The sequence below is a fragment of the Halichoerus grypus genome, chromosome 12, assembly GCF_964656455.1.
Source record: "Halichoerus grypus chromosome 12, mHalGry1.hap1.1, whole genome shotgun sequence".
In the NCBI taxonomy this organism is placed as follows: Eukaryota; Metazoa; Chordata; class Mammalia; order Carnivora; family Phocidae; genus Halichoerus; species Halichoerus grypus.
In genome coordinates, this window is record NC_135723.1 from 47,878,705 (window position 1) to 47,902,425 (window position 23,721).

The 23,721-nt window shown below is 35.5% G+C and overlaps 1 protein-coding gene across 10 annotated transcripts in view; it reads right to left on the reverse strand.

Moving 5' to 3' along the window:
* The window catches only part of DGKB (diacylglycerol kinase beta), a 731,665-nt gene that overhangs the window by 503,174 nt on the left and 204,770 nt on the right, over nt 1-23,721 (reverse strand). For all 10 annotated transcript variants that reach the window (XM_078059329.1, XM_078059328.1, XM_078059325.1 and 7 more), the window contains 4 exons: nt 19,103-19,220; nt 16,863-16,951; nt 16,664-16,780; nt 6,258-6,356 (listed from right to left, as the gene is read on the reverse strand). In XM_078059329.1, the coding sequence (XP_077915455.1) occupies nt 6,258-6,356; nt 16,664-16,780; nt 16,863-16,951; nt 19,103-19,220 (423 nt within the window). The remainder of the gene's footprint in view (nt 1-6,257; nt 6,357-16,663; nt 16,781-16,862; nt 16,952-19,102; nt 19,221-23,721) is intronic.

The window sequence follows — 23,721 nt, forward strand, 5'->3', positions numbered from 1 at the left end:
TACTCTAAGAATCAAAGGGACTTTATCTAGCCTATTTCATTGATTTCTGTGATCTAACAAATTTATGTACTATTGAAAATAATTTTAGAAGTTCTGAGGCCATTATAATGAAGAGAAATTTATGGATGGGATAGTAATAAAGTTATGGATTAGCACAAAGAAGTAAATAACATAAATACATGCATCATTGCCAAATGTGGTATGCATTTACCTCTGTGCATTCTAAGGATAGAATATAAAACATGAAAGTAATAGATCCAGGCATTCTGTTTTATCCTAAATGCATATATGGAACCTTCTTTTTTTTTTATTTAATTTAAACACAATGCCTGGATCTATTGTATTCAGCCTTTCTTGGGGGGGGGGGCAGGGGGCTAACATATGTGTGTGTGTGTGTGTGTGTGCAAATAATAAATATGTAATAATATATAATTAAAAAAAAACCCATAACGGTAATAGGATTGATAGGGTACAAAAGATAACAAACCACAATAAAGAGAATTGAGAAGGATTTCTGTTAGGTAATGAAGGCATCTCTAAAAACATAGCTTTTGTTGTTACAACAAGGAGTCCTATATGATTTTTAAAATGTCTTTCAATGTAGGTTAATGACATAATGGTGAGTCCGAATAAAATTAAAGCAATTCAGTAAGGGACTAAAACAAATGGACCAAGTCTGTCTTTGGTTGGGGGTAAAATGTAGAACATAAAAGAACATAAAAGGTGCATTTCATGCTTATCAGGCCATGTTCTACATGAAATTATTACAATTTTTTGCATTGTCACTTTGAGATTGGACAACAGAAATTTCCAAGTTCAATCTACAAGGAGAATCAAGAATATATTTTTTAATAGATTCCATTCAAAGGAGAAATATTCATTTTAACAATCAATTGGGAAGGATTAATGGCCTTTTATGGAAATTAAGTTGTTTATCAAGAGTCCCCACTGAATAGATTGGAATCACTTTCCATTTGTTTGGAGGCAGGATGAGGCAAGGCCTTCAAGAAATCTGCCTTTGTAAACAGTTCTGAATTTTCTTCGATATGACAGTAAATGGACCATGAGTGTCATCATTTTTGCTGGAAGATTTTTCAAAGAAAGCATTATAAGTATTCAAAGACAGTCATAGGAGTATCTTGACAAAAATCTCTAAATTACATAAATTTTAAGCAATATGGTTTTTTTATAATACTCTCGAAATATGCCAGAGATTAACTGCAATCCCAGAAAACAGTGATTATATCTGATGTCTAGACTCACTGGTCACATTTCAAATTTAATTTCGGAGTAGTTGGTTTCAATCCATTTTTATGGCAATAGGCACTATCAAGACCAATTATGTGTGGAAGCCGTTGGTAGTATATGTCAATAAAAGTGTGTCATCAGTGCAAAGAAGGTGCTTACCTTGCTAATCTCCATAACAGGTGAGCACATATCTACTGAATCATTAACTTGAAGTTAATAACAAGTGCTGGGGAGCAATTGGGAGGCTGAGAAATGTGATGCAGGATTTTTTAAAAGATAAATAACACCTAAAAAGATGTTCTAAAATATCAAAAGACTGCTGCTGTGGACCTTGACCTTGTAGTGTGTTATTTAGATGCTTCATCCAGGAATTAAGCTCCGTATTAAGTTTATGTCACTCATTCAACAGCTAATTCCTGACTATATAGTCAAGGCAAAGGGAAAAAAAAATCTCAATAAAAATAGGTATCTTAAGTTCTTCATTTTATATTTCCTAGAATAGAGATAGATTTCTTCTATTCACGTCCATCCTGCAGTGATTCTGAACCTCACCTGCTCTTCTTCAAGAACATCAGCATGAGAAAATGGGACTCATAATTTTTAAGAAGGAAAGTGTTATTGAAAAATAAAAAGGAAAACAGGATTATATTATTTGTGAAAACTAATGATATTCTTTAAACAAAAGTTAAAAATTTACAATGGGTGATATGGTGTGGAGTTATTCCTGGGATGTCAAATGAGAGTTTACAAATTAAAAAGTCTCAGAGCCCATCAGTCAGAACAGATTAAGCAATTATGTGGGCAGAACAACTGCATAATTCCTTTATATTATTAGTATTTCAATAGTTAACGGGTCCAATAGTAGTATGAGTATTTATTCCAGGCTAAAAAAGTAACCTTTAATTTCTACTTAGCAAGGCAGGGGAAATTTTAAAGTAAAGAGATTCAGGCTGATTTATTAACATATACAAAACTCCAAAAGCTTTAGAAAGTGGGTGTACTTAAGAGAACTACAGTTCTCTTGATTTCTAGTGTGCAACTGGCATATGAGGGTTTAGGTGAGTTGATCTAGTTAGAGCCTTGCTTAACATGCTAGATAAATTGGAATTCAAATAGAGAATTACTGGATATTTACTTATTTTAAATATGTTAAAATATTTAAGCAGGAAAATACTAGATTGCATTTTGGCAAGTGGATCCATTCTGCTTCCGCAGAATGAAGAATGTATGGAATGGAGGCAATTCAGTAAGGATACCATTAGGACAATCCTGGAGAACGATTTGTGATGGTGACGTGTGAGGCAGTTACAGTTGGGCTGAAGAAAAGAAAAAGGATTGAGAACATTAGAATAGGCTGCCCAGTGATTAATCTGATATTTACGATGAGTCATCAATGATAATTCTTAGGTTTCTGTCTTGGGAAAGTTAGGATATGAATGTTCTAGTTACCAAGATAAGACAAACAGGACAGGGAGAGGACCTGTTTTGGGATTTGGAGAAAGGGTGAGAATGATGAGTTCAGTGCATGAGTTTTGGGGTGATACTTCTTGGGTTCCAATTCTGGTCTGTCACCTCATAGCCATGTGACACAGGAAATCTATTAACCTCTCTGTTTCTCAGTTTACTCATAAATAAAATGGAGATAGTTATAATATTTATCTTATGGTGTCATTTTGAGGATTAAACAAATTCATATGTATCATTACCAGTGACCGCAATCCCTTCATAATCTCAGTTTGCTACCCCACTCACTCTCACAACCTGACACCGATAACCTTGATTTCAACAATCTTGGATTCAGCTATAATTTACAACATATTCTTCCTAACACCCATTATTGTACCTCCCTCTTCATGTCCTTACTTCCCTCACCTCCCAGCTTAAATTCCATGGTCAACCCTTACACTCACTCTATTGCATATACCCTGAACTCCCTGGCTACTCTCTCTTTTTATCATATTTAGCAAAACACAGTCTCCTTAAGGCTAGGCTATGCCTATTCTACTCCTGGAACTAGAATAAAACTGGAGAAATATGACTGAATGTGACCAGAGAAATATACTCATCCAAGCTTACTGGTTTTATTCTAAGTTTATGATGATAAACAAGTGGCTGCTCATTACTCCCTGCCAAACAAATGGTATTTCCTTGAACCATTAAGCTCCCACTTTCCTCAGTGCCTGTTGTGTGACTTCTTCCCAATCCTCAAACTTCTCAAACATTTTATACCATCCTTGCTCTCAGCAACATCCCAGGTTCCTAATTCTCTGAGAAAAGAGAAGTGTGACATATGTTTTTGTTCATTGCTGTCCCCTCAACAATTACATTGTTCTTTTTAAAATGTACCCCTGAAACAAAAAATACATTATATGTTAATAATTTAAAAAATACATAGGTATTAAAAAATAAAATAAAATAAATTAAAATATAAGTCAGATCATTCCCTTTTCTGGTCAAAATCCTCTAACAGCTTCCAACCTCACTTGGAATAAAAGCTAAAGACCTTACAGTGGCCTAAATTGCCCTACAGGGTATGAAAATTTTATGACATCTTCGACCTTCTCCTTTACTATTCCTCCTCCTTTTCACTTAGGCCCAGCCATTAATCTCTTTGATACCCTTCAGATAGGATAGTTTTCTCCTGCCTCTGAGTCTTTACTTGTCCATCCTTGGTGACTCCTCTGTGAAGTTCCATCCCCAGAGAGTCATGTGGGTGACTCCCGCACATTCTTCACCTGTTCATTCAACTATCCCCTTAGTGAACTCTTTCTTGACTACCCCTTTCATAACTAGAGCCCCACATTTCTTCTCTTTTTGCTTCAATTTTGTCCTTTATATTTAAAGTACAACCAGGTACGAAATAATTTTCTTACTTCATTGTTTATTGCTGGAATGAAAACTCCACAAAAGCAAAGATTTAATTTAGCTTTTACCATTTTACCTCCCTACCTATAATACTATTTGGCATCAACTAGACACTCAATAAATACCTGCTGAATTAATGAATGAATATGTTTAGCATAGTAGCTGGTATGGTATGTGCTCTCTATATACGAGCTACCATTAGCAGATTGAATAATGATAACATAGTGGGCATGTAAGACAGCATGGGACCTTCACATTGCAGCTTTATAGGTTTGAGATGCAAACCTATGGACGGAGGATGAACTGAATATAAATTAACATAATAATGAAGTCAACTAAATAAACAAGATCCCACTGGGAAGAATGTTAAGAGTGAAAAGCTGTGACATATGAGGGTTGAGCAAAGGGATGCACCGGCATGGAGCAGGATGAAGTCATGAAAGCCAGGAAAGATAAAAAGGAAGTATCCAGAGAAACAGAAGAAAGCCCAGGAGAGTGGGGTATAATGGCAGTCAGTGAAAGGTAGGCATTCATGAAGGATGAAGTAGTCAATAGTGCCAAATATTATAGAGTAGGTAGTACCAAGGAAATGATAAAAGAGCAAATGTTGAGATGCAAATCATGATTAAAACTGTAGGAAGATTTAATGTTTGAAAATAAATCTTCAGAATCAAGAGTATCTAAAAAAAAAAAAGAGAGGGTTTTGTACGATCATTAGAAGATAAGAATATTCATGTAACACATGTTTTTTACCTTTGATTCTCTCAAAGAAAGAAAAGATAGAGAAATAAAAAGAATGCAATTCATGCTTGACTTTATGTGACCAGAGGTTGACGTAAGTGTAGTCCCCTGGTTCAATAAACTGAGTAGGGTTTTACACAGGCAGCTAGATGGTAGGGCGGCATGATGAATTTCTTTCTAGGGTTAAAATCTGAGATCAAGGTTGCATCAAAACTAGTAAAATTACTATAATTTTAAAAAGAATGTAAACATGTAAAAACTGTACAAGTCCTTTCTCTTTAAGACAACACTATGAAAGAATAAAATAACACCCAAATTCATCTAAAATGTAAAGTATTTTTATATGGCATTCCTTATTTTTAATTAATCTTATTTACTACAGGATGTCTTATGAATCTCACATGAAAAAAGGAAACTTAGAATTAGTTATTGCTATCCTCAGCAATGCGGAGGTATTTTCTTTTGCTCTATATTTGTAGTTTGAGAAAATGAAGAGTTTTAAATAATTTTTAAATAAAGACATTTAAAATACAACCAGTATTTTACAGATAATTACAAAATGAATCATAAGTGGGTGCAAATTGAGTAATTTGATTAATTTCTAGGTTGACCTTTAGAAAAGTATTTGTCTAACATTTCTTAGTTGTTGTATTTTTATTATATCAAGCTAAAGTTCCAGCCACTTAATTTCCATGTCATTTTTAAAAATGCGAACTGCATTATGGATATAAAATAGTTTGTTTTGTAAAATAAGTGTTTCACTTAAGAAACAATTTGGATTTCAAAATGTAATATGAATATTACCTTTGAATATCTACTTCTCTTTCTGTCAAGGTTTGCTCTTCTCTGGGCTGACTTAGTTATGCATTTCCCACTTACATATTTATTTAATTAAGTATTTTGCAGGTGGTTAAATTTATTGTTCACTAATAAAAAATAAAATACACCTAATGGCAGTACATAACTTTCTTTAGCATATGTGTCCTCATTGTAGGTAGCCTCTGACCTAGATAGGAGAACTCAACACTGCAGATATATAATGTGCATCCCCAGCAAAATTGCCCATAAGAACAACTTCATTATTCTGGGAAGCTAGATCTATAAAACATGTAAAATGTAGAAGTGTTCTGCCTATACAATTTAGGATAAGTACAGCATGACTAAGTGGTAAAGCCTGAGTCAGCTTCAGTTAGAGCATACCTTACTAAAACGTTTATTGTGCCATGAAGAAAAAGGAAATATAGTGGGCAAAATGTCTACTCGGCAGTAATGAGGTATTTTAGATCTATAGAGCGCTGCCTTGATCAATGGAAAATCAGCCCTGGGAGCATTTAGTGGTATAGTGTGCCAGTTTGTCATAAAAACACCAAGTTAGAGCAGAATGATGAGAAGGAAAAACTCACCAGTACTACTGGACAGATTGTTGTGGGTGGTAAAATATGGTCCTTCAAAGGTCCGCAGTCACATTCAGGTTTGAGATGAGAAGCACATTTATTATGCAGCTAGGAAAGAGAAAGAAGACACTATCATTTGGAATGACAAGAGCAAATATGGAGCAGATATTTCAACCGAGATACAGCAAATGCATTAAAAATACATCAAAAGAATTCCAAGAACAATTAAGAGGATCATAAAGGGAATGATGTTACATTTGCCCTTATATATCTACCTTAAATCCACCATTCAGCAACTTCTGTGACCCAGACTATATATTTTTGAATTCTGAGAAATGTTTATATTAAAAATGTACTTTAGGTTTTATACCAATAAAAGCCTGATTTCTTTGACAAAGCCTGATTGTCTCTTCCTTTGCTTATCTGTTAGCATAATCTTGAAACCACTGTGAGCTGTGGATGCTTTTTTTTTTTTTCTTTTTTGACCCTCCTGTTTTCTCAAAGTCATTCCAAAGTGCACAGCTCAGTATGGGGCATAATTGATCCCATCATTAGTTTTAACTTTGTAATTCAATATGTAAATGTAACCAGAGATTCAGCTCAGTAGGAGCAGGATATAAATATAAGAAGATGATTATGATTATAAAAATTTATCTTTATATTGTATTTATCAGCTCTACATTGTTAGTGTATAATCATATAATGTGTTATTTACTTTTCAACATGTATGAACCTAAACTGGTATTTTTATCCATCTTGGTCACAAGTGTAAATTAAGGTGTTATAACATAGTGCATTAAATAGTGATTTTTAAAATTGAGGTGATAGTTATTATTGGAATCATACAAATTTGCTAAAGGCATCTAGGGATTTCTCACTCCATATTAATTTAATATACAATTATTAAAATATACAATTTGATATAAAATATTACTACTTTAGAACAATTATACATGTTAATAAAGTAACATGTTTTGTTCAAAACAAAAATGGAGCTGCATCATTTTTCAGTTTTGAACCAAAGTCACTCCATTTAAGTCACGACTACATTAATTTTCAAAACAAGCTTACCTTAGTAAGCAGTTAATTAGCAATCAAACATAAACCCCTAAAGAGTGTTGATTTACTGTTGGTGATAGAACTCCCCTGAAGGGGTATTTCTGTTGTCCTTCAATCAAAAACGTCTGTCATGCTAACTCCTTGCCCTGAGTTAAGGCTACTTGGGCAATGATTACTGCACATTAGGCCACTTTACATGAAATGAAAGAACCTCTCCATATTCATCCATAGTTAGCAGCTGCTTCTCAGTGACATGTAAACTTCTAAAAGAGTGGTTTAATCTTCTTACCAAGCACTGCTGATCTATGTCAAGAGGCAAGAGGTATTAAAGATAAAGAAGTTCAAGCCACATGTACAAAAGAACTAAATAAATAGATGTTCTGATTTGGAGAGTGAAAATTTGGTGGTGAAATATATTATTAATTTATTGGACCTAATCTATTTCCTTAGAATAAATCATGGCTCTGGAATTTGGACATAATGGACAATGGATTCCTCAAAAGGTACAGTGAAGTCCTCACTCTTGGTACCTGTGAATGTGAACTTATTTGGAAATAAGATATCTGTAGATGTATTCAGGTTCAGATGAAGTTTTACTGGATGAAAAGGAGCTCTGATCCAATGACTGGTGTCCTCATAAGAAGAGAAAAATCTGGACCTAGAGGGACAGTGATGGAGGGAAGAGGCCATGGGGCAACAGAGGCAGAGATTTGGAGATGCGGCCTCAAGCCAAGGAACAGCAAGGATGGCGGGCAACCAGCGGAGCCTAGGAAGGTGCAAGGCAGCATTCTGCCAGACAAACTTCAAATGGACTATGACCCTGCTAACATCGTGATTTCAAATTTCTGGCCTCCAGAACTAAAAAAGAATAAACCTTTGCTGTTTTAAGCTACTCATTTTGTGGCATTTTGTTATGGCAGTCCTAGGAAACTTACATATCAATCACTATGAAAAATGAACCAAAACCAAAGACAAACGATGAATCTTTTTTTTTTTTTTTTTTTTTAGATTTTATTTATTTATTTCAGAGAGAGAGAATGAGAGAGAGAGAGAGGACATGAGAGTGGGGAGGGTCAGAGGGAGAAGCAGACTCCCTGCTGAGCAGGTAGCCCGATGCGGGACTCGATCCCGGGACTCCAGGATCATGACCTGAGCTGAAGGCAGTTGCTCAACCAACTGAGCCACCCAGGTGCCCCAACAAACGATGAATCTTAAGGCTCTTCTGTACCAGGGTTCACAGCAAAAAGGCTGTTGCTTTTTGATCCTTTAGGACCTCTTTAAAACTGAGAATGCAGATTCCAAGAAGCCTCTAATTTGTAGAGGCAAGATCTACAATAAAAATCCTTGCATGTACAGAATGAGAAAGTCCTGACTTTTTCCTCTTGATGGAAGTTCGTGAAGCCTCACATGTGACTCTGAAGGACAGAGGGGCAGGGCCCTCTGAGTGCCGCACTGACCACAGATATGCCCTCTGAGGGCCTCAGCCTCCTCCACGCCTCCATTCCATGTGTTTCCAACAATTTGCAACTGATATGGTAAAGGATAACTACCCTTTCTGTGTGGTTATTTGAGGGTTACCAGATGTAAGAAGAGATGGCAAACATAAAATGAACTTAATGACAGCTTCTTTCTTTCTTTCTTCTTTTTTTTAAGACCTGTTTTCCAGCCAAAAGGAAAGAACTAATGACTCCAAGAGAATCACACTTAATGAGCTAAATAGAGTATGTGTATAGGGGGTAACTCTGCATATTTGGGTTTGAGGATTTCAGAATATAAGCGCCAAATGAAACTAGCATGGGCCTTTTTAGTTTGCCTGTCTCGTTGCCTGTATCCCTGAGCTTTGTGCAGGCAGCTGTGAGGCAGAATCCTGCAGGAACATGGGCAAGTAGCAGAGTCTAGAAGAAAGTCGGTAGCCATATGACAGGGACAGTCGGTGCAAGAAAAATCTCCTACCCCAGAAGTCTGTATTAACTAATAATGTGCAGTGATACCTTATACTTTTTTTTTAAGCCTGGAATCTGACAGCTGCTAAATATATTTGGGTGGCCATCAACACCATGACATTGCATGAAGCCCAAAGTGTCAAAATGGAGGACACCATATGGGAACTATTGATGATTCTCATAATTTTAAAACCTAGAAGACAAATTTGTATAGCTGGTCTAGTTTATTCACCATATTGCTCAGAGACACACTTGAAGACAAAGTGCAAAATGTGAAAGCCAAAAAAAGTAACTTAGAGTTCCCACTATTATTTATCAAGATTAAAAGTGAACATTATTTGGGGAGCCTAGGTAGTTCAGTCAGTTGAGGGACCCACTCTTGGTTTTTGCTCAGGTCATAATCTCAGAGTCATGGGATGGAGCAGAGCCCCAGTTGGAGCCCCCCACTTGGAGCCTTCTTCGGGCTCCCTGCTCAGAGTAGAGACTGCTGGAGATTCTCTCTCCTCCCTCCCCCTCCACTCCTCCCCCACTCACGTGCTCTCTCTCCTCTCTTAAGTAAATAAATAAATAAAATCTTTTAAAAAAAGTGAGGATCATTTTTTGCTGTGAACCCTAAACTACTCCAAAATAAGAATAAAAAGTCTATTAAAAATGGCAAATATCAAAAAATACAAGCCATCTGATAGAATTTAAAAGCTCCTTCCTTCCCCCCACATAAAATCTTAGGTTACTGGTAATGTTTTATTTCTTGATCAGATTCTTATTATATGAGGTGTTCATTTATGCAAAATTCATTCAGCTCTTCCCTTAGGATATTTATACTCTTCTGCAAGTATACTATTTTTCAATACAATTTTAAAAAGGAAAAAAGTGAACATAATCAGCAATAAAAACAATTTGCTTAAACTTGTCACCATGACATTTTACAGACAAGCATATAAGAAAAAGACACAGCTGAGTCCTTTGCAGTGTCAATAAGATGCTGAAGACTGAAAATTGTCTTAAAGATAACCCAGATCCCAAATCAGCAAAACTGTAAAGACAAAAATCCTCATCAAGAATAGAAATAAACTAGAGCATCGATGAATCCTGCCTCTTCTATAAAATGGCCAAAGGAGCCCCAGAGATAAGAAATTGTTACCTTAAGTGTTTTTATTTTGATTCATGGGTGTCTTTGCATTTTTTAAGAGTAAGGCATAGAAATCCTTAGGCCATTTTATTTTTGTATGTACAGAAATTCTCTTTTGTATTAAGCAAATCAGTCCTATATCTAGGAAATCCATAAAATATGTACCAGCTTCTCCTGGAAGTGAATTAAACACTTGGAAATAATTTCAGAGTTTATGACAATTTCCAATGGCACCTAATTTACAGCCAGATCTATGTTTATTGGGAAAAGCGATCTCAAGTTAGGCAGAAAAAGAAAACATGTGAGAGCATGTATGTGTGTGAATGTGTGTGTGTGCACGTGTGTGCTTTTACAGGATGGAGTTGTGAAAAGAGTTGGAGTACTATATTGAGAAGAAAGCACTGGGATCTAACAAGTCAAAGGAGGAAAACTAGAAAATAAATTTCCATATGTATTTGTAGGAAAATAAGACACAGAAGTCATTCTTCTAAAGAAAAACTAAGTGACCTGATTTAAAGGAACATTGTTGGCTTATACATTCTTTTGTTTCTAACATTTTGCAAATTCAGGGTGCTGCTTTAATGCAGACATTTGCTAAAGCATAAATGTTCCTATTGGAAAGGCACTGGAAACCTTTAAACACTCCTATTCATAACCTAATATTTTAATAAAGGACTAGCCCTACATGATACCAAAAGTAAAAAATTCATAGCCATAGTAAGCTTTCTTTTGTCAAGTTTAAATGAAATGTATCACCCTCCTATCTTGCTGAGTCCTACCTCACCAGGGACATTTTACTACAATCAGGAGCAAATTACAACTTGTTTTAAATAGAATGTCAAGGAAATACACTCTCAGCAGAAATGAACTCATATTCACAGTGGGATCTTAGGAACAGAGAATGTAAGCAAGAGAAGGAAGAGAGAACCAATGAAGATATTTAGCCTGGCTGACTGAATTATAAAACACAAGAAAATGGTTGCATAAATGCTAGAAGATAGTTCACAGTCTTCTTAGGAGTTTTCTCTTTTTATTTTTTTAAGTGGTTAGATTTGCAACAGGATATAAAGCTCAGTTTCCTAAGAGCTTAACTTCGTATCTACAAGATGACAAATTAGTATCATTTCAAGAAGCCACAAGTGCTGACTAAAAAGAGGGTTTAAAATGAGTTCTTATCTTTAATATTTGTCTAAACCTACTTGTATGCCTGGTACAGATTTAGGTATTACAGGATGATCTTCTAAAAAAACAGAATTTAAGATGTGCATTTAAAATTCAATATTTAACATTAAGAAGACAAATATATCAGTCATTAAAGTGAACTTATCAAGGACCTCCTCTAAGCTCCATACTCTGTCAAGCATTTTAGGTGATGAGGAAAAAAAAATGTATATTTTTGACCAGGAGCTCGATCACAATGTAATCTAAAAGCGTGCACAACCTTAATATGCAGACATGAAACCTCTAGAGAGCATTTAGTCTTTCCTTCTGGTATGGAATAAAAGTACAGAAAGTATTCAAAAAAGGAGAACTCTTAGTGTCAAGGAAAATTTCAAGGCAGATACAGAACTTAATTTGGTTTTTCAGGTGTAGTTAGAATTGAAGGGAGTACACTCAAGGGGATGGAGTCAGAAAAGTAACAGGTAAGGGGGAAGCGTGGCTGTCCAAGGGACTGCCAATAGCTCTCCACAGCCACAGCAGGGGCTGTGTGTAGAAAGGAATAACATATACGTCATGTGCTTAGGCTTGGGTCTGATATTTGAGGAACTGAAAACCAGGTCGGGTAGGAGGAAGTGAGGGCTGCATTTATTATCACAGAACTATTATAGGGTGCTGAAGGTAGCATATGATAACAAACTAGTATTTTCAGAAGATGATTCTGGAGGTGGTTTGCAGCCTGCATTATAGGAAAAGTACCTTCTGTTAGGGAGATAAGCCAAGAGACTCTGACTCTAATCTAGTTAAGAGGTGCTAAGAGTTTGCACTTGGGCTGTGAATGATGGCTACAAAAATTAAAATCCGAGAGAGATATTTTAAGGAGAAAATGTCAAGGCTCAGTGATAGGTTGACTATATGAGAGAAAGGTGAAAGACAAGAATAAAAGAAATTGACTTCTAACTTTATTTCCAATGACTGCAAGCATGATGATACCATGTCTGATAGAAGAGAGAAAGCTGGAATACTTGCTTTTTGTGAATATAAATAAATCCGCTTAGTCTAAGATTTAGTGAGATTCAGGACCACATGGTTCTGGATGATTTTAGAATATGCAGATGCTATTCTATTCTGACTTAGACTGGGCAACTAGATCCTTCCAGAGGTGAAAGAGAAAGGGCATGAGTAATATTCATGGAGTGCCTTCTGTGAGCCAGGGGTTGGATTTTGTGCCCCTATGGTATTTTACCCAGTTTTCACTACAATAATAATTGTCAATTACTGAGTACTTACTATGTGTGAGGTCTTGCCCTAAACACACCTACACAGATTTTTTTTTAACTCATTTAATTCTTATAACAATCCTGTAAGACAGGTATTGTTAACTCCATTTTACAAACTAGGAAACTGCCTGGTCCAAGATTAAACAACTACTCTCTTAATTGTTTGACAGTGAACATGTTAGGAATCTGGTCAGCCTGACTTATAAGACTCAACCCATTTCCAAAAATAATACATAAAAGAAAGCAATAGCCTTGGGGAAACTTGTGAAATGAAGCCAAGTTTCTTTCTCTTTGTTTCTCTTTGCGATCTATTTCCTATAGACTCCGTTCAGGTAGGTCTTCCTAAAGCTTAGCATTGCTGGTGCCAGAGCCCATCTCCTTCACAACTTCTGCTAGATATTTGCTATATTAATAGTACTTTCTGGGAAGCATGAGGACAGAAGAAAGGAGATTCAGTCTGTTTAAAGGCAGTCAGTAATAGTAGGAAAACATTGCGGTCGAGAACAGATCAACCTTACACTAAAATCTTCCATAGTGGTTCAAGAAGAAAGTATAGGTTATACTAAATATATAAATGTTCTGGGGTAAATATATTTTGTTTAACCTAGGTACGAAATCATTAAATTAATGAATGTGTCCTTAAAATGGCTTACAGTTAAAAATCCAAAAGTGCATAGAAAATGAACTTACTTTTAAGAAGGCTACATATTCTTCTGGATATATGAGAACTTTAAAAAAAATTATGCAAGTCTTGTTTCAAGAACCAAATACCCATAGGACCTCTAGAGATCAGGGTTTGTGAAAAATAAGGCCGAGGCTCACCAGAAGGCTCTGGACTTTGCAGAGCTTAGTAAATTGGCAGCCATATATTTTTTTTACTCTTCCTTAAACCCCTCAGTGCTCCCTTGTTCCCTAAGCAGAACCAAAGGATTTAAAGACATTTACGGTTTATGTTGTGCTCTGCTAGAGTGGCAAATAGAATCATCTTCATTTACACACTGATCTTTACTTAAGAATAAGATGTTAGGGGCATGTTGTCTGAATTAATTTGGGCATGAAATCCTGAGATTTTTAAAAGTATAGTTTATTCAGGGCGCCTGGGTGGCTCAGTTGGTTAAGCGACTGCCTTCGGCTCAGGTCATGATCCTGGAGTCCCTGGATCGAGTCCCGCATCGGGCTCCCTGCTCGGCAGGGAGTCTGCTTCGTCCTCTGACCCTAACCCCTCTCATGTGTTCTCTCTCTCTCATTCTCTCTCTCAAATAAATAAATAAAATCTTTAAAAAAAAAAAAAAAAGTATAGTTTATTCAGAGGCAACACCCTCTTTCCTACAAAAGGGAGGCCCAATTTCTTTTTTCAAAATTTTATTTATTTATTTATTTATTTATTTGAGAGAGAGTGTGGGGAGGAGAAGCAGAAGGAGAGAGACAAGCACACTTCATGCTGAGTGAGGAACCCAACGCAGGGCTTGATCCTATGATGCTGAGATCATGACCTGAACCAAAAGCAAGAGTTGGATAACTGACTTATCTGACTTAACTGACTGAGCCACCCAGGTGCCCCAGGGAGGCCCAATTTCTTACGAGGCTGGGGCCAAGATTAAGATCAAATATAAATGTACAACTGGTAAGTAGCAATGTAAGAAAGAGGCAGCAATGTAGATTTATGGAATTACAGATAAGAGGAACATTAAAACGTAAGAAAGAAAACTAGGAAAACAAAATGGAATATAAAACAAGAAAAGAATCTAAATATTGCTTGACTATCAATAACAGACTACTAGCAATGGTAACTTCAAGGAGAGTCATTTCCATAGAATGGAAAGGGCAGAAGACATATTTCATGGAGATTAAAAAAGGAAAGAAAGAGATCAGTCAAATAAAGAAAATTCTAGAAGCTCACAAGCCTTTGTATTAGGAGAGGCAGTAATGCATATTTTTAGAGTATTCAAAATGAGTACACATTTAAAACACATTAATTTTTAGGGTGCCTGGGTAGCTCAGTCGTTAAGCATCTGCCTTTGGCTCAGGTCAGGATCCCAGGGTCCTGGGATTGAGCCCCAGTTGGGCTCCCTGCTATGCGGGAAGCCTGCTTCTCCCTCTCCCACTCCCCCTGCTTATGTTCCCTCTCTTGCTGTCTCTCTCTCTGTCAAATAAATAAATAAAATCTTAAAAAAAAAACACATTAATTTTTTAAGAAATAAAAAAAGAAAAGAAAAATAATAAACCTAAGACATCACATTTGAAATTTACAAAGAATGGGAAAATAACTCGAAATACAAACGAGAAATAAATTCCGATATTCTCCAAATTCAGCTTATGTTAAAGTAAAGACAGAACAAAGGAAAGATGCACTATACTGGGAAAATAAGGGAAACAGGCTTCTACAAGATTGAAACAAAAACTACATAGATACTTAGCAAAAAAACCCCTAATATTACATAATGTTTACAAATTTTCTAAAAAATTAAATAGTTGTGGTCTTCTTAAAACTGAGGACTCAACAAGTTTAAGTAATCCATATGTGTAGTTTAAATCATTGTCAGACATTTTATTATAATAACCAAACACTTCAAAAAAAATAAAACTCTTTCATAATTGAGGAAATTTCAACTGTAAATGTAATTTAACCAAGTAATAGCTGAAAATGATTGCAGAAAATGTGTTCATTAAAAAAAAAAAAGTATGTAATCGTATTTTTGAAATGCAAGTCACAGTTTGTTTCTCTCATTATCCTGTGTGTATGCATATGTGTGTTTAAGAAAAATTGTAAATGGTTTGTGGGGTATGGGGTTGAGGGGCACTACAGAAAAATGTACTTAACTGAAACACTGCTCCCTACTGTTTTAATCCCACAAAAGCAAGAACAATTTCTCCTATAACAGGAGGGCTCATACACTAGCTGGAAAAACAAAACAAAATTAACGTGTGTGTGTGTGGGAGGGGAAACAATCCCCTAAATATTTTTGTACTCTATTATAAAAATGACATTCTAATTAATTTCCAGAAATTAAACACAAAACTCTAGCATTACTATCTAACAACTGCATTTATTCCAGAAGTTATTTGAACCAGGTGTTGATAATTATGCAAACCAGGCAGAGTCCTAAAATTTCCCAGAAAAAGACCAATTTCCCTCTTCTTTCTCAATTGTCAATATCATTATAATGACTAGAGTTTACATCTATAAACACTATATGTAAATACCATATGTAAAATCTTATACCTCAAATATGATATAAGTGAAGGAGCAAGGCAACAACATGATGTGAGGAAGGGCAAAATAAGTTCTTAAAAGGATCAAGAACTAAAATATGGACCTACTTGCATGTCTACCTAGCCATGTGGTCAACGACAATTTGCTATGTTTTTCTTGGTCTTAGTGTCTTCACTATATAATTGGGTCTTTGGATCACCCTATTCATCTGTCTACCCTTGTAAGCCCATAGATTCTGTGATTAAAATAAATTTACAACATGTGAAATAGAAATTTCTTCCAAAATAGCATTAGGGATGGAGGGAGAGCTGAGTTCTACTCAGACTGTGTCCTGCATGCATCGCCCACCCCTAGCCATGGCTTCTCATCACCTTCCTGGTACCTCCTAGAGCTCTGTGGAACATAGGTGGAATCTGCATACTGGTATAATCTCTAAGGTTGTCACTAGCTCTAAAATTGTGAATTCTGTGAGGACAAATCTGACTTCGACCCTTAGCCCTTTGGGAGATATATGGTTTTATGCTTAGTCTAAAATTCAGCATGATCATCCTGGATAAAACTCTTGGAAAGTATGGGATACACAGTCTCCATTGTGAGTGAATGCTAGAGATTTGTTCTCCGATGTTACTCACTGTGATCTGACACCAAACACAATGCAGTCCTGTCAGGCCCTGGTAACATTTAACCGTTTTGTGGCACTTATCACACTTGGTTGGGCAGTTACCTTCAACCCAGTAGTGATGCATGACCTAGAGTAGAACAAGAGCACTTTGATAAGAAGAGGCATCCATAACCACCACCCTAAGAAAGTAAGCAGAGCCGCACACTTACATCAGTGTTCTTCTTGGACTTCACATAAGTCTTGATGCAAGAAGGAGGTGCTCTAGCCACACAGCGCTCATGGACCGTATACTTGCAAACTGAAAAGAAACATGTACACACATTCAGAGCTAATCCTGGTCCTGATTGTAATTTTATAGGGAAAGAATGACATTAACAGAACCTCATTTCATATCCACTGCTCCCTAATCAATCCAATCAGCTACATCAAGAAAAAGTCTAAGTTGACTGTTTTTGCCAGGGAATACAAAAGGCCAATTAGTACAGGAAATATTATGCATGTGAAAAACCAAGACTCCTCTATCATGGCATAGCAGGAAATGCTTAATTAAATCAGGCCTCACTCAAATTTTTCACAATAATTCCCAGATGACAGAAATATTAAAGATAAATTGATGACTGCCAAATGGCTTGGTGTCATTTGCTAGAAGGAAGAGATCTATATTTTACAAAGTATAGGCATGAGAGCAGCTGGAGGGCATGGAAATAAAAGCCCACGAGTTTATGCTACTTTCTCTATTGATTTATCTAAACCTTAAATGGCTGATTAGTCCATTTCCAGAGAGTAGATTTCATCACACATGCCAGGCCTTCAGTATAAGTTTATCCCTCATTTGCCATCATGGTACTGTTTGTCCAAAAGGAACAACCTTCTCTGAAAATGTATAAATAAATAGAACAAAAACTAAAGAAAAAATGACCATGTATCCCTCTCAATGAAACAAAAACAAACCACTACATAGAATTAGAATGAAAAATACTAAATCTACATAATAGTCATATAGTAAAACTGTTCCAAAATATCCTCATTGTGATTTCCTTTGGTGACACTGAGAAAGAAGGCAGACTTTTTCTTCTTTCCCATATTGGTGATAATGTTGAGGAATGCATTTGCCACACTGGTCAGTTACAATTTGTGAACAAAATTCTCACTCTCTATCTGACATCACTCACATTATTTGAGTTACCATTTTGTTTCATATGCTCCCATTTGTAGAATCTACCATGAAAAATCCTTTACTTTAAAAATAATAAGACTTGAAAAACAAATTACTTCCTTTGTACATAAAGAATGTTCTACCATAACTAGCCTTTCAAATGTGGCCACCAGAAACTGCCCTCTGAAGTGACATATTGCAATTTCATATAACCTTATTAATATCACTTAAATGTGGTTAATTGATATCACTAAAACATGGTTTTTAATGTCAAAGAATACATCTGAGAGGAAGTCAATTCTCAGATATACTACCAAAGACGCTGCTGCCTAAAAATAATATTGGAAAACCATATACTGTATGGAAGCCAAATAAGAAATTAGATTTAATGTAAATGCACAAAAATGGGCTGTGTTTAATAAACTTGATATTTTCAGTAACTCCATAGAGAGCAGAAAAGGAAATGGATGGACAAATTGCTGGACCAAGAGAATGTCATACTTTAGTGAGGAGGACACAATATCCCTTGTTTTAACAGGGGCATTAGAGAATGTAACATTTCTCGGGTATAAATATTGTTTATTTAAAAATACTTAGGTGATTTTTATAAATTAATTGTTATATATTCCACCAGAAAATTCTAGTTGGCAGTACTCACTCAACAGAATACAATGAAAATTGCAAAGATAAGTGTATTGAAGTGGAAATAATGGCCACAACTCATGAGATGGCAATCCTTCAGGTTCCAATATCCATTAACTATATAGGAAGGTTTTCCTCATGATAGCATTAAAAATCATCTGCCTGAGGTGTAAGATTGGTTTGTATTCTTAATTTGAATGCAAATTAATAATCAATTAATCCAATTGTTTCTTAAAAGACCTAAAAGAATTGGCTCATTATAGGAAGACAATGTGAATAAAGGGGCTAACTTGAAAATTAAAGGACAAATATAAGTAAGATACAAATATGAGAAACCGGTAGGTATTTTCATAATTATCCCAGAAAAAAAAATGGGAATCATACGTAAGTCAAACTACAATGGAAAGAAAATGGCTGATGAATTGGCAAATGCCCTTAACTCTTTTCCAAAGGGAGAGTTTCCTAAAACTGAAGAAAGTTAAAGCTAGAGTGACCTAAACATTTAGGAACATACTGCAGGGAAACATAAATCCTAGGTACAGGGAGGGTCAGGATGATTTCTTAGGTCTCCATCTACAAATAGGACTCTTCCATGAAATCAACCTTTCTTCACTGGAGGCGATGACATTCAGGCAAAGCAAGTATACTCACAGGAACAGCAGAGGCCCTGCTTCCCCACACCGATCAGCATGTTCAGGCAAAGATTGCAGTAGGCAGGTTTGTTAAAGTGCTTGAGTCGCCACACATGCTGTCCATCATCCTTCACGTTCTGCACAGGACGTAAGAGAAACAGATTTCACTTAATGAAATAAACAGAGGAATATGCAAGTGCCAATAAAACTCAGAGCTGGACGGAGGCATTTGAAGACAATCTGTTATTTCATCCCTGACTTTCTCCAAGATCGCCAAAGAGTCTAGAAAAACACATGTGCTCTAGTGGAATGAGATCCTGCTAACAAATCTCGGATACTATAGCAACGCACACATTCTTGTCTAATGTCAACAGTCCAACAGCATGTCCCAAACCATCATAATGACCTGCCAAACTGAGCACTCCCTAAGAACGAGGACATGTCTGTCTCGCCTTTGAATATTTTATCCTTAGCACAATTCCAGAAACAAATAAATGAATAAAGAAAGAGTAAACACTCTTCAGTGGAAGAACCTGACAAATAAAAACTTGGAAAGAATGTTAACCCTTGCTTAGTAGTAGGAATGTGCAAATTTCTTGAGGGTGGGGTCCTAAAGGAGGCAGAGGGATGGGACAGAATGGGATGGGAAAGCACAATACTTAAAGGTAAGTTATTGGTAATATTTTAAGACATCAGTTGGGGATTACTTATAGCTTATAATTTACATCAGCATATTTTTATATGTCACAAACAGCAAATTTTAAAAGGTAAATTTTTTTAAGGACCTAATTATATTATTGTGTTGGTTGTTCCTCTTTTGTAAAATATGAATGATTTTAATCTCATAGAAAGGTGCTAAAATATTAAAACTATATTACTGTATTTATAACAATTACTGTAGTTATTTGCTGCAATAAAACCTTAGGTTTAAATTAATTCACATTTAGGATAACAACTATAATTATGATTTATTTTTCTAAGTAAAACTATATAATATCATATAGCTATTTCTCTAATAGGTATTTAATTACATCTGTATTGTTCAGATTGAAGTAAAATGAAATAATATGATGCTCATGAGTCTCTTGAATTCCTTACAAGAAGGTCAAGGTACTAAATGAAGTTATTATATATCATTACTTTTGTCACTATCATTTTCTGCATTCACATGTAGTCCTTGTACACCATTCACCAACTTGTATCAAATTCAGATTCATTTTAGACATCACTTATTCTACAGAAACCATTATAGGACATGATTTTTCACATTAGCCTAATTGTCATATTTTTCAGAATACATTCACCTAATAAAACTTTTTGATCACCTACTGTGTGCTGGGACAGTAACACAATTTCTGTAGTAGTGGGACAGCATACACATATCCAGATCATTTAATTTCTCTTGATACTAACATATTAATAATGCATCCCAACCACTTTTTCCTATTTCTAGTCAAGTGATAAACCACCAAATTTGAAATACTTGATTAAATCCATAGTAACTAATTCTCACATTAGAACCAGAAATGTCAAATTTGCATCATAATATGAAACATTAATGAAAAAGCTTCCTGGGAGATAATTCTCCATGGGTGTCTTGAATTTCTGCACATTTTGTAAGCAGCAGAACTGTCCTTTTTTTTCCAGGCTATCTTTTCAATGATATTTGAAAAACAAACAGCCTTGGGCAATAGAGATGTATCTCCCTCCAGAGGAGAGGGCAGGTTTACTTATTGTCCAGTATAATAAAAATAATCTCTCCCTTCTAGGAAAAGGTCATGCAGGTTTGTTTACTGCACATTACAAAAGATTTAGTTTCCCCAAGCCAAGGATTCCAAGCTCTGACGCTGTGCACAGTGATTCCTTGGGCCACACTCCATCACCCCTGTGAGACTCTACAGGCCAGGAGAACTAGCTCAGACATGCAGCTCCTATTGTTTGCTTTGCTGTAAATAAGGAAGTCCTTTGTTTCTGACCCAGGTGTCTCATGTCCTCTGCCAGTATTCATGAAATGTTAGCAAGCTAACTTGTTAACTTACAAGTAGGGTAACTCTCAGACCCTTCACAGTTCTTGACAATGCTCAGAGTCTTTTTTTTTTTTTTTTTTTTTTTGACAAAGGACTAACAAGCTCTCAACAAAAGCAATTATGTAGAGAGTGTCATGGAGAGGACATCAGAAGACACTAGTGTTTCAATTTTCTTCCACAACTTAAGAAATAGGTTTTATAGTAACTTCTGAATCCAGTGCTGGTTTGTTTGAATCACAAGATTTCTAATATCATTATTATATGAATGGAACATTTTATATATTTGTTTAGCATTGCTGTATTTTTCAAACTGTCAACATCTTAAAATTGCTATTCCTTCAAATAAGAATAAAACATCCTGAGTGAAAAGTTTAAGTAATGGGGCTGTTAATTTAATATATAGATATAGACATAGATAGATAGATAGATAGATAGATAGATAGATAGATAGACAGACAGAAAGGTATAATATAGAGATATAGATAAATAAAGTTAGCTAAACTAAGATTCTTAAGTGAAAAGAGGAAAGGGAAAAAACCTAATTTTCATATGTATTACTGTTCTCATAATCCTTGTCATTTTATCTTTAAATGAGTGTCCATTACATGTGAATAAGCCTCATCCTGTTGAAGAGCACATATGGACTAAGTTAGCTGGCATTTTCCTTATCAAAAAATAAACAAGTCTGAACGTGGGTGTTCTGTCAATCAGAACACTTAGCCATGTTACAGGCTGCAACTGATGGACAAATCCATTACCCAGACATAAAATACTTTACCAAAAAACAAATTAAATAGCTTTATAACTCTTAACCGGATACATTGCCCAAATATGCAAAGGATGAAATATGTATGTGACTTCAAGAGAAGAAATTGAAACCAGGAGCCAACTATTTCTCAGCAGGGCAAATTATACTCCAGCGCTCTGTATTTTCATGTCTTGTCTTGTTTGTCTTATTTAGATGGTAAACTTAGTGGGGGCCGGGGAGAATCTGTCCCTTACTATATTCTATCAGCCACTAAAGCATAGTCCTATTAGTACTTCTATTGCAAATAAATATTTATTGTCATAGAAAGGAATTCATTTTTCTAAACAAGAAATGATGAAGAAATCCAGAAGGTTCTATTCCTGGCCTACTACGAAAATGTACATAAGGCATTTCACCTTTCTTCTTATTTTCCTCTCTAATAAAATGAAAGCACCTACTTTCCTCTACCGGGCCGTGGTGTGAGCTTTCATTATACAATATCTGTGAAGTCAATTTAGCTCCTCAGAAGACTGGTGTTATATAAACAGCAAATATTATTACCATCATTGGGTTGAGCTGTGTAACATCTCAATGTTTCAGCCAAAAGACTTGAGAAGGATGTTTGTAGGTTTAACTATAATTTGTTTCATAAAAATTTTGTTCTCACTTTTTCATTACCAGACATCACTCTTAAGAGAAATTTATTCCTGATATTTATAAAACACTATGCTTTAAAATTGAAACAGTTCAGTTCTGTGAACCGATTACAACAGAGAAATACTTAATGAAATGTAAGCAAGTTCACATGGAGAAGGAGCTCCACGTTCTTCCTCCCCTTTTATTACCCTATAGTCAAAAGGAGGTTTCAAAGGCAAGAATGCCCTTTGGAACTTTTTGAAACCTATTTCATTATTCTAGTGATTTCTGAAATTTTAGTTTTTCCTTAAATGCATCCAAGATCACACATCATGTTCAAGTGAACTAGAACTATTATAAATAATATCATTTTTTTCAAAAGACCTCAAGGAGAAATTGTACTAATGTCACAGCCAAAATGCTCCTAACCTCCATACATGGCCACATCCCTGTTTTAACTGACCTCACTTAAAACACATTTAAGAGCTAATGTTGCAAATTAATTCCAACTCCTTAAATAATAAGGACCATTAAATTACCTTACTTTTCTACTCAAGGTCTCCAAAAAATTATAACAATACAAAAGAAACTGCTCTTTTAGACAAAAAGATGAGCTATATCAGGTCTGGACAAAGAAAATGCTGAGAGACATTTTAAAATTCTGAGTGGAGTTGATATCAACTGCTTATCTCCAGACCCCACTTTCTTAGGTCATCCTCAGGCCCTGCCATTCTTGGGTTCAAATGAAAATGCACCAGCCCATCACATCGCATAGTCATTTCCCTTGAATGACCCAATCTGGAATCTCAAGACTTGTTGCATTTATCCAGCTTCAATAATTCCTTTCTAGATTGAGCAGTGTATAAACAGCAAAACAACATCTCAACCAAATTAAATCTTGAAAAATAGAGTGAGAAGCATTAGTTTTCCAAATATAGCTCAGTCTATTAAGAATGCATCATCTTTAGCTCTCCATTATATTCAGAAATTTCACCAGGAAATAGATTCCATCAGAAATCAGGAGGCACACCAAACAGTTATTTTCACTTTACTGAGTCAGGTGAAAAAAAATACATCCTAAAACATTTTGATCAACAGCAAGGTTTAAATTACATATAGTGTTTAAAGTCCAGGATTCTGAGAATACAAATAGAGAAATCAAAACACATATCCATTCAAAAGTCATACATGCCAGACTACAATCCAAGACTAAGAAGGTAAGGGAGT